We start from the raw sequence: 17,353 nt of genomic DNA, 5'->3' as shown, positions 1-17,353 counted from the left end.
GGTCACATATATTGGTTAATACTCAGTTGAATTCTCCAAGGGGTGGACCCTCTGCATTTCTCCAGAGTTCTCCCTCTGCACTTCTCCAGAGTTCTCTCTCTTTGTAGCTCTCATCTTTCTAGTACTCTACCCTGAGAACTCTAGCCATACTAGCCTTCCAGACTCAAAGCTCTGTCTCCTCTCAACTCAGGGAAACCACCAGTCTCTGCCTGGGTACCCTTTCCTGCACCACAGCCAGGAAACTCTCTTTGTAAGCTGGGACAGTCACCAGGCTTACATCTTTTGCTTCTCATCTGTTAGGGATCACTGTCCTTTGTTGTCTGATATCTAATGTCTTGAGAATTGTTGTGTCATACATTTTGTTTGGTTTTTAATTGTTTCAGGTGTCTGAACTATTTTTATACACAACACTTTTGACATCAAATGTATGGGGTTTTTTTGTTTGTTTTTTTGTTTTTGTTTTTTTTCACACCAACAGGCATTTCTCTAACTCTGAACAGCAACTCGGTGTTCTACAGTTCAATTTTGATGCTACCTGCCTGGAGTTAGTATCAGACTCCACAGGTTTAAGAGCTCAGTCCCACAGGACTGTCCTCACTTCAGATGCCAGTCTCAAGTATTAGGTACCCCGGGTACCCTTCTGTCTGACTTGGCTACAAAGTTGGGAGTTCCCACAGCCCTCCCCACTTTCAGGCTCAGTAATTTGCTAGAACTACTCACAGAACTCAGGAACTCTCTTTATTTACATACCAGTTTATTATAAAGGATACAACTCAGGAACAGCCAAATGGAAGAGATACATAGGGCAAGGTATGGGGGAAGGGGCATGGAGCGTCCATGCCCTCTCTGGTGCACCAACCTCCCAGCATGTGTTCATCAATCCAGAAGCTCCTTGAACCCTGTTTAAGGTTTTTAATCAAGGTCTCCTCGTGTAGGCATTATCGATTAAATCATTGCCTATTGGTGATTAGCTCAATCTCCAGCCCCTTTCCCCTCTGCAGAGGTCAGTGGGTGGGGCTGAAAGTTCTAACCATCTAATCTGCCTTGGTCCTTCTGGTGACCAGCCCCCATCCTGAAGCTACCGATGGGCCCCAGTCACCAGTCATCTCATTAGCAAAGAAAGATACTCTTATCACTCTGGGAGATTTCCAAGAGTTTTTGGAGCTGTGTGCTAGGAACTAAGGACAAAGACCGAATATTTACTTTTTATTGTATCACAAGGTAGGAGCATAAATCCAGTCGCTTACTCTACCTTGGCCAAATGCCAGGTTAAAATTTTACAAGTTGTGTTGATTCAGGTATGTGTGTTTGAATATTTTCCAAGATGTGATTATAGGTTAGCATTATTACATTATAAAACTAAGCTAAGGAGAATGTAAGTAGAAAACAAAAACAACAGCCTCTCAAAAAATCCACCTTTTAATTGAATACAGAGACATATTCTCAGATAAGAACTCCATATACCCACTTCTACATGGAAACATTTATTGATACTGTGGTCGGGATCTAAGATCCCTCAAGCTGCATGGTACAGCCAAAAATAAAAATAAAAGGAAGAAAGGAAGGAAGGGAGGAGGGGAGGGAAGAGGGGAGGAAGGAGGGAAGGGAGGAGGGGAGGAAGGAAGGGAGGAGGGGAGGGAAGAGGGGAGGAAGGAGGGAAGGGAGGAGGGGAGGAAGGAGGGAAGGGAGGAGGGGAGGAAGGAAGGAAGTATCCTGCCAACAGCAGAATATCAGTGCCCAGCAGGCCATGAACCCCTTGAAAGCTGTATCCACATTCATCATGAACTTTTAGTTCTTTTCAAGAGTTGTGTAAATTTACAAAATGTTAGCAATTATATTAACATTCTTCTAAAATTATTGGGACTTCCCTGGTGGTCCAGTGATTAAGAATCCGCCTTCCAATGCAGGGGACGAGGGTTTGATCCCTGGTCAGGGAACTAAGATCCCACATGCCATGGGGCAGCTAAGCCCACGCACTGCAAGTACTGAGCCTGCACACTCTGGATCCCACGCGCCACAACTAGAGAGAAGCCCACGTGCTGCAACGAAGAGCCCATGCACCGCAACGAAAGAACCTGCATGCCACAACGAAGATCCCACGTGCCGCAACTAAGACCCAACGCAGCCACATAAATAAATATTAAAAAACCAAAAAACATAGGTGAGCTATGCTTTAATAAAAATAAAATTACTGAGTTATTTCATTAAATAATTTCTTAGTGATTCATCATGTCTATGGAAAGGTGTGATGAAGAGTCTGCTATAGTTTATTAGGTATGCTGACCGCTACACACCCTTGTAATTTGTGTAGAGATATATGACATGATTGGAAGAGATGATGAAACTATCTTCAGGCACTAAACGACTGAAGCAAACTGAAGGGCTTAGGAATAGGAAAGTCGCCATTAATGAGACCCCTGCAGAGATTACCAGGAAAGGGAACAGGATACTGAATAATGAGTTCTTGACCTGGAGTGTGCTCAAAGGATGAAAAGGAACAAATTCAAAGCCTTAAAAAAGCCTTTAAACTGAACATGGAGAGGAAAAGAGAAGGTTGCTCAGATAAACTCATCAATCTCACTAGTATACAGTAAGGCAAAGATAAATTAGAAAAAAAGAATGTCTGGCAGTTAAGAGATACTCAGTATTTGTTGAATGGGTGAGTGCATGAGCCAGTGAGAAGTGAATGAACATGCTTGAGGTGCCTGGTGAGTCACACAGAAAATATTTAGTACGTGAGGACCCTCAGGGCTCACGTGGTGGCTATGTAACCAGCACCCAGAGTGTGGATGATGATGGGTGGGAAACTGAAAAAAAAAGTTTAAAAAGACGGTAAGCTAGTGGTGTATTATTTTTGGACAAAGTAGAGAATAGAAGAATTACTGACCTCCTATTTGACTTTTGATGATGATTAATTAAAAGAAAAGAAGAGATGGCATGTTAGTTTCAAGTGTTTAGAGGGATTTCTTCTAAAAAAGATTAAACTGATTTTTCATGATTCCAGAGGACAGGGAGGAAGAAGACATCCACCTTTTCAGCCAAATTAGCCAAAAATATCTTTACTCTAAGTTGCAAGCAGATCACCCCTTACACTCTAGAGTAAATACGCAAGTCCTACGTGAGTGAGACTGTCTAGGAAAAGAGTAGAGAAGACCAAGAACAAGACCTCGGTGTATCCTTTACTATAAATAACTGTGAATCAACTGTATAATTAGCCATGTTTGTAAATTAAATTATGGTTTTGGCTCCTAATTTGTGATATTTCTTTGTGTTTGTCTTTTACAGGAGTGATTCTAATCAAAGCCCAGATTTTAGAGCTAGTGTTTCCCATTACAGCATCTCTGAAGATAGCTCTAAATGCTCACAGTTCTCTGAAGATTATTTTTTCTTCTCTTCCCAATATTGTATATACTGGCTGTGCAAAATGTGGACTGGAACTAGAAACAGATGAGAACAAGATCTACAAACAATGTTTTAGCTGCTTGCCGTTTACCATGAAGAAAAAATACTATAGGTAAGGCAACTAAGCAAGCCAGCGGGATGGAAAACGTTTAATATTATAGGACTGGAAGTGACCAAAAAATTACATATATCAACTCTTTCTAATGAGAACTAACTAGAGCTAATCCAAGAGAATAAATTGTTCCTCCTGAGTGATAAATAGCTATTTATGAAAGCAGAAATTGCCCAGTAATCATAACAGGAATTTTTCAAAAGCAGTAATTGGGAGATTTTATTGTCTTTAAGCAGCTATACTGAAGAAAACTTTTACTTGGTTTACATTTTTAACCAAGTTCTAAATGGCTCATAAGAAACTCATTTCCCCACCTTAACATATAATTGGAATTTAAAGGTTAAAAGTAATTATATGATCTAACCTCTGAGTTGTGGAAGCTAGTAAGGTGTTTAACCTTTCTGTATCTCAGTTTCCCCAACTTCATATTAGAAATTAAGGATAGCAGACTAGCACTCAGTGTTTTATTCTCTTTTCTATTTCTAAATACTGCAATATCTAAAAACCGTATGCAAATATATTCAGCATGTTATCAGGGAATACTTTAAGAAAATTTACAGAAGCTTAGTTCATAAGCTTTATTTCCCTTTACATATATTTATGTTTGTTATAAATAAGTAAATGAACTTTGCTCTTACTTTGAAAGTTGCTTGTCTGGAAAAGAAAATTGGATTCAGGTGGTCCCCTCCCTTCGCATCCCCCCCACAGTCCATTCTCCACAGCTGACAGAGTGACCACTCCCTTCCTTTAAAACCTTTCCAGAGTTTCCCATCACACTCGCCTCTGCTGGCTCATCTGCTGTACTCCTTGCCTTGCTCACAGGGCTGCAGCTGTACCGTCTTCTTTCAGTTCTTTAGACACTCTGACTTTTTCCTCCTTAGGGCTTTCTCACATGCTCTTTTCTCTGCCTGACTCCACGAGGCTGGCTCCTTCGTGTCTTAGTTCAGTGGCCGTTCATCAGAGAGGCCTTCTTAGTCACCTCCTTTGTTCTCTGTTAGAGTGCCGTGTGTGTGTGTGTGTGTGTGTGTGTGTGTGTACCTGGAGTCGTTTACTTGCACATTGTCTTCTAAAAGACATCGTTACTGAGATATAATTCACATCCCATCAGATTAAGCCATCTAAAATGTACGATTCCATGGCTTTAGTATATTCACAGGCTTGTGCAACTGTCACCACAATCAATTTTAGGTCATTTTCATCTCCCTCTCCCCCAAAGCCCCACACCCATAGCAGTCACTTATTCTCCCCTCCCACCAACGCATAGCACCCGCTAGTCGAATTTCTGGCTCTATAGGTATGCTTATTTTGGACCTTTCATATAAATAATCATACAGTGTGCAGTCCTTTGTGACTGAACTTTTTCTTAACCTGTTTCAAGTTTCATCCATGTTGTAGCATGTATCAGTACTTCATTTTTTTTATTGCCACGTAATATGGATATGCCACATTTTATTTATCCGTTCATCAACTGATGGATATTTGGATTATCCCCACTTTTTGGCTATTGTAAATAACACTGCTCCGAACATTCATGTACAAATTTTCGTGTGGACATGTTTTCATTTCTCTTGGATGTATACTCAGGAGTAGAATTGCTAGGTTGTATGGTAACTTTCTGTTCCTTTTGAGGAACTGCCAAACTGTTTTCCAAAGCTGCTGCACAATTTTACTTGCAGTCTCACCGGCAATGTATGAGGGTTGCAGTTTCTCCATGTCCTTGTCAACACTTTTTATTATCTGTTTTTCTTTTTGTCACTTGTGCTTTTCAAGCAACATAAAGAAACATCATATCTAAGAAAAGTATCATTCCTAACCCAAGATCAGGGAGGTTTACTCCTATATTTTCTTCTAAGAATTTTATAGCTTAGCTCTTATGTATAGGTCCATGATCTATTTTGAGTGAATTTCTGTATGTGGTATAAGCAAGGGGTCCAGCTTCATTCTTTCACATGTGGATATTCAGTTGTCCCAGTACAGTTGGTTGAAAAGACTATTCTATCCCCATTGAATCATCTTGCCACCATTGTTGAAAAGCTTATTGTCTTTCTATCCTATTAAACTCTTAAGTTCCTTGAGTGAAGGAACCAGATCTGTCTTATTCACTAGTGTATACCCAGTGCTTAGCACACTGCATGGTACAAGATATCGAGTATGTATTTGTTGAAATAAAGAATGGAGGAAGAAAGATAGCCTGGGGAAAGAGTATAGAGTGTAAAAGAGGAAAGAAACTAGAATCATCATGTGGATAAAGGGGGAAGTAAGTTTTTAGAGGGAAAATCAGTAGTCATGTTTTAGCTGTTACACTAAATTCCCCTATACTAGTGAGTCTTTCTAAATTCTGTTCTCAGTTTATTTCCCCCCCCCCTGGGTATATGTATTTAATTCAAGCTTTATAATTTAGATTCAGCATGAATCACAATAAATGGATCATCAGCAGAGTTACTAATAGAAAAATTATCATTGCCATTGCCAGAAACATAGATTTTAATTCCTGTACAATCATTACCAATTTTATCTCCAGAAATAATATCACAATATGTACCAGCAGGAAGACCAGTTTGCAAAGTTGAAGATAATGCCCAATCATCATTGTTAAAGACAGTGAATCCTCTGTTTCCTCTTCCAAAAGTTACTTGGTTGCTACCATTGTGTTTGTAAAAGGTTGGCCCTCAACTACATTACGGAACACAACCATGTTCCTTATTTGACGCCACTGATGTTCACAGACCCAGTCATTGCCACAAGTAGTATCTTGATTTCAATTTATTTTTTAATAATTTATTTTTAAAAGACGTATATCCCTGTCTTTCAAAGTACTTAGATAGAATAATATTATCCATATCGTTTTGTTCATATTGTTTGTTCCTTAGAGTGTATCATGGCATTCCTCTCCTAATAGCACTTATAAATCTTCCTCATTCATTTTAACAGTCACATAATATTCCATTGCATGAGGTACTGAAAACTATTTACCTAGTTCCTTGTTTATTGACATGCAAAACAATTTGTTTTTGATGAGAAAGAATCCAGTAGAAAAAAGTAACTTGAAATTGATTGTGAAATACATGATTATCATCTTTATTTTATTTCTAGAAATAACTTACACAGCAGTGTAAAATAATGTCTTCTTACATTAGTATCTGAAAATTTTAAATGAATATGGAATAAATAAAATTTATTAGTTTATCACTTGAAACTCTTTTTTTTTTAAAAAGCCCTTCTTTTATTTCTGGGGTGTTTCAGGACATCCTAGAGTTGTTTTAGTAATTTAAATTAACCCTGCATAAAAACCCAGTGATTTTTGAAATTATATTGCATTTAAACATTTCTTTAATTGAAAATCTTTTTGAGGGTCCTGTGCTGTTTACTCTTTTGTAGGCCAGCTTTAATGACCATAGTTGATGGAATATATAAGGTTTGCGTCCATGTAGGATCAAAGCTGATAGAGAAGATTCTTCTCAACATTTCTCCTGACTGGCTCAACAGAGTTATAGGTAAGATATCAACACGCCATCAAGAGGTTGTTCTTGGTGAAACCATTCATTTCAGGAGTGTAGATAGTATATTGGAACAGAAGGAACACTACACTGTAAATTAAGAGGGTTTTTTTGTCAGTATATAAGTTTAAGTGAAACACAAGACTATACACACTACTATATATAAAATAGATAATCAACAAGGACCTACCTGGTGTCCAACACCAGGACCTTAGTTTTATAATAGTTAAGTAAATGAATGTGCGACACTATATAAACATATAAAGATTGTCCAGTGTCAGTGGTGTGGATATGTAGGATCTTCAGCTCTGATGATAGGTCTAGTCAGTGGCTAACAACAAAGTGAAGATGACCCATTTGTCACATGCTCAAACTCCATCCTTTTCTCATTAGTCTTAGACTCTCTAAGCAGTTGAGTTAATCTGATTCAATTGATTGCTCTGTCTGTTAATAGTGGATTATTTTTTCTGGCTTTCATTTTTGCTTGAATGCTGAACATTGCATATAGAACAATACAGACTGAGGTAAATAGTATTTGTACCTGAAGTGGGCATGCCTGTTTTCCTAGACCTTTACTGGGAGTTGGGGGTGGGCAGAGTAGTTAATCTTGTCAGACCCTGAGTCGGATTTGAGTTTTTTTTGTTCTGGTTACCTTCCGGTCACCACTGGCTTCCAGTTATGTAGCATTATGTATGCTCATGGTGGGGAGTGGTTCTCCAGAGAGTTTTCCCTAATATTCCTGCTTCACCAGTCAGCTTTAACCCTTCACTCTGTACCTGGGCCTCAGAGAGAGTTTCTCTTCATGTTCTTATACCTCCCCAGGCTGTACAACCTCTATTCGTTGTCATTTGGTGAATCCCAGCCTGGAGGGAAGGGCAGGAGTGATTCTCTTTGATTCTGGTCCAGCCTTAGTCTTCCACAGGCTCTGCGTGTCTGGGTCTTGGATGTGGTGCTTTCTCAGTGACCCTGCCCCTCCTGCCAAGTCAGCCAAGCTCTGCCTCGTGTCCTTGGTGGGTATCTTTGTGTGGTCCTGCCCCTCTCTCAGCAGCAGGGCACCGCTAATGGTCTTGATCCAGGGTGGTTTTCTGCCCCTCCCCCAGGGATAGAGGGATTTTCCTTTCACCTTTCCTCCATCTTCATCCTCACCATCTGTGTCTTGGGGCAGTAGGACTTGAGGTCTTCCTCCAGCAGTTTAAGGCTTTTGTTCCTTAAGGGAGCCGTCCTGAGTGGTGTTTTGTGCTTTTCCTCCTGGCAGCTTTTCCCCTTTCCCAGGCCTTCACCATAGCTGGAAGCTTTCTCTGATGTCTTGCCCTGCATCCAGCCTTGTGAGTACCTGGTGAAGATGAGAAGAGCACGTGCCCCCTTGTCTTTGACGCTGGTCCACGCTTGGCTTTTAGCAGTTCATTGAAACTTGAAGCACATTCTTCATTCTTGCTTGTTTGGTGGACTGTCTTCTTTCTGAGCTCGGCCCCAGGTAAACCCGTGCTCCTGTCCTGTCTCTCCTTACACTGCAGTCTTCTTGGCAGCCGTACAACCTTGGCTCACTTATAGGTCCAAGAAGATCGTGATTTTGTAGTTTATTCAGCTTTTTCTAATAATTGTTAGGGTAGGAGACACACTCTTCCCAGTATTCTACTTCCTAATCGGAAGTCTCTGTTTTTTAAATTCACTTTCTTTATTAATTTTCATTCTTTCCACTGTTTTCATGCCTTTTCTCATTGCTCTTCGTTTATTTTCAGTCTTGTCTTTTCATTTTTTGCACAATGGCAGTTAGTCTTCATTTCTCAGAGAAGCATCATTCTCATATACAGTATAGACCTGTGTTTTGCCCAGTCCTGAGACAATTAAAGTCCTCCTTCTTGGCATTAATTAAATCGTACCCATAAGTGAAGATGTGGGCACCGTTATAAAGTGTTCATCAGATCATTCAGGTTATCACTAACCTTGATTTTTTTTTTAGCTTATTAGAGTGAAAATTCAAAAATTTTAAGTGTTGTACAGAATTCTCACACCTCCAGGAATATGTCATGGGCCCTCCAGGAGTCTGTAGACTCAATCCAAGAAAGGCTGGTGGTGTTGGTCAGGGAACCAGTAGAGTCTGAGCACAGTCAGTGGTGCCTTGTCTGTCTAGTGTTGAGCAACTTGCTAATGACTTGATTGGATGTCCTCAAAAAATGAGAGGAAGCATATAGGACAAATGCAGAATACAATGACATATCCACCTATAATCTTAGTATTTGTATATATTATCAAGATTTGATATTAAGTAACCAACTTAGAGTCCTATTATATAAACAATAAATATGTGTATATGTAACTGTGATAAGAGCTATAGACTAGATAAATATAAGAGTACTTTTCTGATATGGACATGCCCTTTTTGTTTCAGCCTTAATTTAGGAAAAGATTAATCTCAGTTCTTCCCTCAATTGTTTGAAGAAGCCAGGGGCTGTACCATAACAGGAAACACCATCAGTCTGAACAGTGCATTACTTGTGCCTTCTCTCCAGATCAGCAGGAATTGTGCCTCATCATTCTAGAGTAACCTGTGACTAGAAAGAGAGGGGGTAGAAAGAGACATTTACAGTGGGTTTGGGACTTGAGAAACCAAGGGAAACAATGAACCCTTCAATGTGAGCATGTCCACACTCCGGGAAGGGATGCTAAGAGCCCTTCATGTTTCCTCTTCCTCAGCCCCTCCCTCAGACGTCACCTACAACCTGGTCGCTGCAGACCTGCTCCATGCCTTGCTGGCGGGCAGTGGGGCACCTTGTGTCCTGAAGGTGCAGAGCCTCTTTGTGTTAGATGAAAACAGCTACCCGCTACAACAGGATTTCTCCCTCCTGGATTTTTATCCTGACGACAGGAAGCACGGGTCCCATGCCCTTCTCTGAGACCAGAGGAAGAAACTGCAGGCACTTAAAGGAAGAGCACTGAAATGATTTGTCTTTTGAAATGAATGACAGGGCTTTTGCTCAGGGTTTTAAAATAAGTATATTTTTTAAAGAGAGTTGTGTTAAAGATATTAATTAAAACTTTTCTTTCCCTGAGAAAATTCTTTGAGGTTTTTGTTTTTTCGTCTTTCCCTTTCTTGCTTCTAGAAAAATGATCTAGCAATGAAGGCAACACGCAGCATTTCATCAGGATGAAAGGCTCTCTCCATTTAGTCCCTGCTCCATTCCAGGCACTCTCCTAAGTACTAGGACGCGGACCTGAGGCGTTTCCGCAGGAATTGCTTTTCTGCTATGGTCACAAACTCTAAGTGCTTTCCTTACACCTACATTAATAAACCATAGACATGACATGATTTCCTTGATTATAACTATACATGACTATGGATTAGTTCATATAAGCCTACGTTTAGACAAGTTCCAGACGAGCATGTCTTTCGATAAAGAGGCATTGAAAATGTAGGAAACATGGTCATGTTTCAACTCTTTATCAGGGGAGGCAGAGAGTCACATTGTTCATTTCTAGGATTTGAGTGCCTCACTGAATTTGCTTGCCAGCAGACACTTTGCAGTTGGTTCTCTCATTACGACTGTAGCAGCAGCTCGTAGAGAAGGGTAGTCACCAATGAGGAAATAGGGAGCGGTACTTAACCTGGAAGTTTGGAGGATTACTAGATTAATCATATTGTTTGAACATAACTAAATCCATGATAAAATGAACAAGTTTATTTTACTAGGTGTGTTTTTAAAAATTCTTTTGGTTCCTTGAAATTGTTTTCTCTAATTCAGGCTTTTTTTGTTTTTAACTTGGCTTCCCTAAAAATGAACCTCAGGAGTTTTGTGATTCTCCTCAAAACCATATACAAAAATGATTGTATGAGAGTGCACACACACAAAAGTACCTTTTTCTGTGGAGAAGGGTCTGTAGTTCCCAACAAAACCTTTTTATATAGTATATGACAATTTCTTGTCATGGGAGATCAGGCTCCTGCCTGATCTCTTCCACTCCACAACTCCCTCCAAATGGTAACTCCTCTCTCCATCCTGGTATCTCTGATTCACTTCACTCCGTGCTCAGATAAGCTCAGATAGCAGGTCAGCAAATTGTCTGCATAATCAGATACTAGACAAGCTAAGGAATTGTCCTTATTTGCATACGTGTATAGTACAATGTATGCAGCACTGTGAACATACTGTCTGGAAGAATCTTACCAAAATCGTGTAGTGATTCCCCTGGGTGGGAAATCCTAGTTTTACTTTATTCTTTATTTTTACTTGATGGAATTACTAGGAAAATGTCCCTAACTTCTAAAGAATATAAATTCCCTATATTAAAAAAGATCACTTCACTGGGAATTCCCTGGCAGTCCAGTGGTTAAGACTCTGCACTTCCACTGCAGGGGGCATGGGTTCGACCCCTGGTTGGGGAACTAAGATCCCGCAACCCGTGCAGTGTGGCCAAAAAAAAAAAAATAATAATAAAAAGATCACTTCCCAAATATAGAAAAAAAAATACATTCATGTAACCAATACCCCAATTAAGATTTAGAACATTTCCATCATTCTAAAAATTTCTCATTTCCACCTCCAGTTAGTCCCCTGCCACTCATGACAGGAAACCACTGTTCTGATTTCAATTACCATAGGTTAATGTGACCTGTTCGTGAACTTCATATAAATGAAATCATATAGCTTATATTCCTTGCTGACTTGCTTTTCTCACACAACATTTTTGAGATTAACCCAAGTTTTTATGTGACTCAATAGTTTATTCTTTTTATTGCCAAGGAATACACCAATTTTATGAATATATTACATTATCCATTTTCCTATGAAAGGTCACTTTCAGTTTTTGGCTGTTATGAATACCTATAGATGTGTGGCTATAAACAAGTCTTCCTGTGGATGTATGTTTTCATTTTGAAGCTGGGGGCGTGTGGTAAATGCCTATTGAGATTGCTGGTTTATGGGATAGGTGTATATTTAACTTTATAAGACACTGTCAGTGCACAGTTTCCAAGACTGCACAGTTTTACACACCAGTCATGTATGAGGATTCCAGTTTTACATCCTTGCCAACAATTGGGGGTGCCAATCATTTTCATTTTAGCCATTCTAATGGGTATAAAGTGGTTAAAAAAATCAGGTTAGTGGCTATTTTGGTGGGAGAGGGGAAGGTAGTCTTTGGGAGCGGGTGCAAGGGAAGATTCTGGGAGGGCTGGTTTACCAGTTAGCAATTGCCTCGCAGCTCTGAGGTAGGAGATAGGCCCCAGGCTGAGCAGCTGCAGCTGATCTCCTGCCAACGTTTTGAGATGGGATACCAGCAGGAGCAGTGGGCCCTGATTGGGAGCGTTCTTGTGGATTTCCTGGCCTGACACAAGCTTAGAGAAGGCCCTCAGTTTAGGGGAAGGACAAGAGGGAGAAGATGCCTGCTGGAACCCATCGTGGCTGAGTGATGTGCCCCACACCAGGACCAAATATGGAGACGATTGGCCAAAACCAAAACCCAGAAAACTGACCCTATATAAGCAACCTAAGTTGCCCCTATTGCGTGCAACTCACTCTGAGCCCGACTGTGTGCTCCTCCAAACGTATTTTGTTTTTTCCACACATACACTGCCTCTTCCACACGTATTTTGCTTCTAATAAACGCTTTTATCTTTTTCACATTCTTGGTCTCTTTGCTAAATTCTTCAAAGAAAACAAGAACTGAGGTCCTTTTTCCAGCTTTTCACCTCCGGAATCAGCTCCAAATTCGTCCTTCAATATATGCTCTGCAGACGGAATTCCCTTAAGCGTCTCTCCTTCGCAGTGAGTATGATGCTAAACAGTAGAGGGCGCTAGAGATACATTGAGGGAGGCAGGCGCTTTTCTTGCTGTTTCAGTAGCCGCTCATCAGTCCAGATTTGAGTGCGAGGACACCGACCGGGTGGCGCTCTGCTCCGGCCACATTCCCTGGACGCCGCCGGTCCCTCCACCAGCTTGCGGCCGGCCTGGCCCGTCAATCATGTTCCCATAGCCCTCCTGACAAGGAGGCCAGCAGCTCCAGCCCCCTATCCGGTCTGCACCGGTGTGCCACCCACCCATCATCTACTCCCTGCGTTTGTCCTATCAGATTTGTCAATCAGCAAACCGGTAAAAACATATTACCAAAGGACAGATAGAAATCAAATCTGGTCACTTGCTGGATTATACTTCATCAGTGGAGATGAACAGATAATTTATACAGACAGGAGTGAAAGAAAGAGGAAAGAATGGAGGGCGGGAGGGAGGGAAGAGGGGAAAAAGGGAGGATGAAATGCGGAGAAATGCACAGCCACCAAAGGTGCACAAACAGAAGCGGCTCTATCCAATAGGCCCTTAAAAGTCCTTTAAAGGATCCCAGGCTGTGGGACTGTTTTGGCACTACACCATCGCTTTTTTGAGGTTTCTCTGGCTATATGTGATAACGACACCATTTTTAGACATCTGGAGTCTGATTCAAATTCCAGCTTCACCACTTCCTAGTTCTGGGGCCTGAGAGATGGCATCTCCTCCCTGATGTGTACTTTCCTCACTTCTAAGTGTGGGGCAGTTTCTCCTGGACTGCTGTGGAGTTTAACAAGCTGATGATGTGCAATGACCTAGTACAGGTCCTCAGAGCTAGTGCCTTTCTCCCCACGTTGACAGTCATTCCACTCTGAGAAACCCAACTCTGAAATTGAGAGGGGAAGAGTGATCTGAGCAAATAATTCCATACTTGAAAATGAGGGGAAAAACCCCATAATAAGTAGATATTCCAATCTGTCTTCATAAAGGCATATTAAATTAATTAAATCAATTAAGGGGCTTCCCTGGTGGTGCGGTGGTTGGGAGTCCGCCTGACGGTGCAGGGGACGCGGGTTCTTGCCCCAGTCCGGGAGGATCCCATGTGCCACGGAGCGGCTGGGTCCGTGAGCCATGGCCGCTGAGCCTGCGCGGAGAGGCCACAACAGTGAGAGGCCCGCGTACCGCCAAACAAACAAACAAACAAATTCAATTAAGAAATATATCCATTTTGTTGAAAGATCCGGCCTTATAGAATGTAATCAGCAAAATACTTGATCCTTTTTTTCCCCAGTCATCCATTCAAACCTGCTTGGCAGGTAGCTTCTCCCTGCCATTTGGATAAAATCTAGGGCAAGTCCCATGACTTTTTTGAGCACTCTTATGTAACAATAAATTTTTTCCTATAACTTCTACTTGCAAAAGCAGGTTATGTTCAGCACTTGAAATGTCCAGTCATGCAGTGATCCAAACCTCCAACTTCATTTATTTTTTTATTTTTATTTAAAATTTTTTATTGGTGTATAGTTGCTTTACAATGTTGTGTTAGTTTCTACTGTACAGCAAAGTGAATCAGCTATACATATACATATATCCCCTCTTTTTTGGGATTTCCTTTCCATTTAGGTCACCACAGAGCATTAAGTAGAGTTCCCTGTGCTATACAGTAGGTTCTCATTAGTTATCTCCAACTTCATTTAAAGTGTACGCCTCCCCCTCACTCCTGCCCTGACCTGGGCTCATGCGTATAGCAGGCCACAGCAGAAGATCGGCTTGGAGCACTGTTTTCCTGTTTCTCCAATTTGTGCTCCCACTCCTCTTTTCCCAACTTGCTAACAGGGATTTCTGGTCATCCACACGGGGCAGGGAGGGGGTATGGGAAGGCCACCTAAGGGGCAGGAGAGGTTCTAACATGACCAGTTATGAGCTAGAGTACTCACGAGGGTTCTTCAAGAGCCTCCTTTCTCTGCAGGTTCCTGTGACTCAGGTTTGCCCCAGAGTGTGGGTTGGCACACAGCCCCCTCCCCATCCCCTTTAAAGGTCTTATTACATTTTTTGGAAATGGAAGTCTGGAAATTATGCTTCCTGACACTTACGAACAGGGTTCCAGGATGCGTTTACCAAATGTGAGACACTCAGGTGAAGCTAGAGGGTGGAAAGAAGGTAAAAAATCATCCTTTTCTCCCTTTGACTGTGACATTTATGACAGCAGGATGCTCAAGGCTCTTGCAGTAATTTGAGCAAAGAATTTGTGCAAATTCTGCCCAGTCATCATTATGGGATACCAAATAGGCAGCAATGGCTTTGAGACCTGGCAGCAGCTACGAGGCAGGGAGGTCTCCTCCTCAGGGACTGCACCTGCACAGCCAAGCACAGGGCCTGGCTTTCCCCATTTCTAGGGAACATCAGTATGGTGCACTGAGTTATCACCCCAATCCTTAACCCCCCCCATAGCTGTATCCATTGCTATGGTGCTTTGCAGTTCCTCTCACAAAAAGTGTAGTTTACCTCCCTGCCCCTTGATTTTGAACTTGGCCACATGACTTACTTCAGCCGATGGGATATTAGGTGACACAACACAAGCAGAGGGTAGAAATGTGTTTGCCCTTCTTCTGCCTTCCCCATGAGAAGAGCTTTCCCTGGGTAGCTGCTGCCCCTTCACCTGGAGCTCAGAATGAACAAACATGGAGCAGGCCTGGATGAGGACCCAAGCCTGGCCAGACCCACAGCTTGAAAGTGAGTTGCCTAACCTAGATCAGCCCACACTCAGCTGACCCATAGATGTGTGAGAAATAAATGCTCATTTTAGTATAACACCGAGATGTTGAGATTGTTTGTTATGCACCATTATTCCAAAAATAGCCAACTGATACAAGCAACTTTTCTCCTTTTAGCTTCATCAGCCTCCCAAGAAGGCTGTGTAACTTGTGTCATCAAATTCCCTGTATAAAATCACTCTTTGCTAAGAATTCTTTTTCTGGGAGAAGAATTCTTAGAAAATAATTATTTTTCTGCTTGAGTCAGAGTTATGTTCATTGCTGAGAACAACTAGAAAACCTGAACAAAATACAGAAAACTTCTTTGCTGAAGAGCTGCCAAGTTGACAAGCATTTGGTGGACCACGATCTCAGAAGGAGGAAAACACAAGGAGATGAGATGACGTTCTGTGAACCACTTTTCCCTTCAGGAAACTGGCTGATTCTAGTTAAGAGGCTGAGCATTTGGACAGAGGGCCATGGTTAAGAGGCAGAAAAGGCAGCACTCTGCAGCTGGAGAGACAAGACACTGGAGATTGGGGTTGCCAAGGCAGCTGGGGCTGGAGGGGCCAAGATGTCAGATAAAAGGGAGACACAGAAAAGAAATTCTAGGGAATTCCATGGCGGTCCAGTGGTTAGGACTTGGCACTTTCACTGCGGTGGCCCAGGTTCATTCCCCATTCTGGGAACTAAGATCCTGGAAGGGATGCTGCGTGGCCAAAAAAGAAAAAAAAAAAGAAAGAAAAGAAAAAGAAGTTCTGAAATGTGAATAACATTTTAAAGCCATTGAAAGAAAAGGAAATGTCAACCTAGCATTCTATATTCACAAAAGTTTCTGGTGGATTTCTTAGGATTTTCTATGTACAAAACCATGTCATCTGCAAATAAATATAGTTTTACTTCTTCCTTCATGATCTGGATGCCTTTTATTTCCTTTTCTTGTCCAGTTACCCAGCCACTGCAATTTGGCAAGAGATAAAGAAGGCATAAAGATTGGAAAGGAAGAAGTAAAACTACCATTCACAGAGGCCATGACTATATACAAAGAAAGTACAAAGAATCTACAGACGAACTATTACAAGTGACTTGAGCAAGGCCACTCGCTAGGTACAAAGTCAACATACAAAAATCAATAGAATCTCTCTATGTTGGAAACAAACAAACATAAAACACCTAAGACTAAATCCAAGAAAAGAGGTGCAAAAACACGTTCCTGAAAACCATGAAACATGTTTAAGGAAACTTGCAAAAGACTTAAAGAAATAGAGGGATACACCATGTTAATGGGTTGAAGATTCAACATTGTAAAGATACCAAATGGCCACCAAACTGATCTATATACTCCGTGAAGAATCCAGCCAAATTCTAGCACTTTTTTGGTGTGGAAATTGAGAAGCTGGTTCTAAATGTTTTATGGAAATGCCAAGGGCTTCATTCTGCTGGGGTCACCTTGTGGACAGTATCGAGATAGCCCGGGCTGGCTGTCGTCTCTGGTCTACGGGAGGCACTTGTGTATTTTTTACCCTGACTGCATCTGTAGACGGGGGCCAGTCCAGTATATCACCCCCACCTCCCCATCAGAGCAGAGAGCCTGCCTGTCTCTTGCCATTGAGATTTTTCAACCGTGAGTAGGCCATACCCGTCCATGCTGTCCTGCAAAGGGAAAACTTACCAACTTTTCCAAGTGGCCCTGGAAAGGTCACTGACAGCCATGAACCTCCCCTTGAAATGTGGAGGTGGTTGGCACCTGTGGTTTCATGACCCCAGGTGAAAGGGGAACAGTTCCATTTTAGTAGCTGGCTATACACACAGAGAATACACAAACAGAGA

General features: G+C 41.6%; 1 protein-coding gene across 19 annotated transcripts in view; it reads left to right on the top strand.

The window, feature by feature from the left end:
- The window catches only part of SHLD2 (shieldin complex subunit 2), a 108,441-nt gene extending 98,375 nt beyond the window's left edge, over positions 1-10,066 (top strand). For 8 of the 19 annotated variants that reach the window (XM_019925720.3, XM_073793370.1, XM_073793371.1 and 5 more), the window contains 3 exons: positions 3,286-3,514; positions 6,893-7,008; positions 7,834-8,255. In XM_019925720.3, coding sequence (XP_019781279.1) covers positions 3,286-3,514; positions 6,893-7,008; positions 7,834-8,117 — 629 coding nt within the window. In that variant the 3' untranslated portion in view covers positions 8,118-8,255. The other 11 variants (XM_073793375.1, XM_033842319.2, XM_073793376.1 and 8 more) reach the window with 9 other exon arrangements.
- Positions 10,067-17,353: the final 7,287 nt, after the last annotated feature.

Source organism: Tursiops truncatus, chromosome 16, assembly GCF_011762595.2.
Source record: "Tursiops truncatus isolate mTurTru1 chromosome 16, mTurTru1.mat.Y, whole genome shotgun sequence".
Taxonomy (NCBI): Eukaryota; Metazoa; Chordata; class Mammalia; order Artiodactyla; family Delphinidae; genus Tursiops; species Tursiops truncatus.
This window is presented reverse-complemented; position numbering and strand designations above follow the sequence as displayed.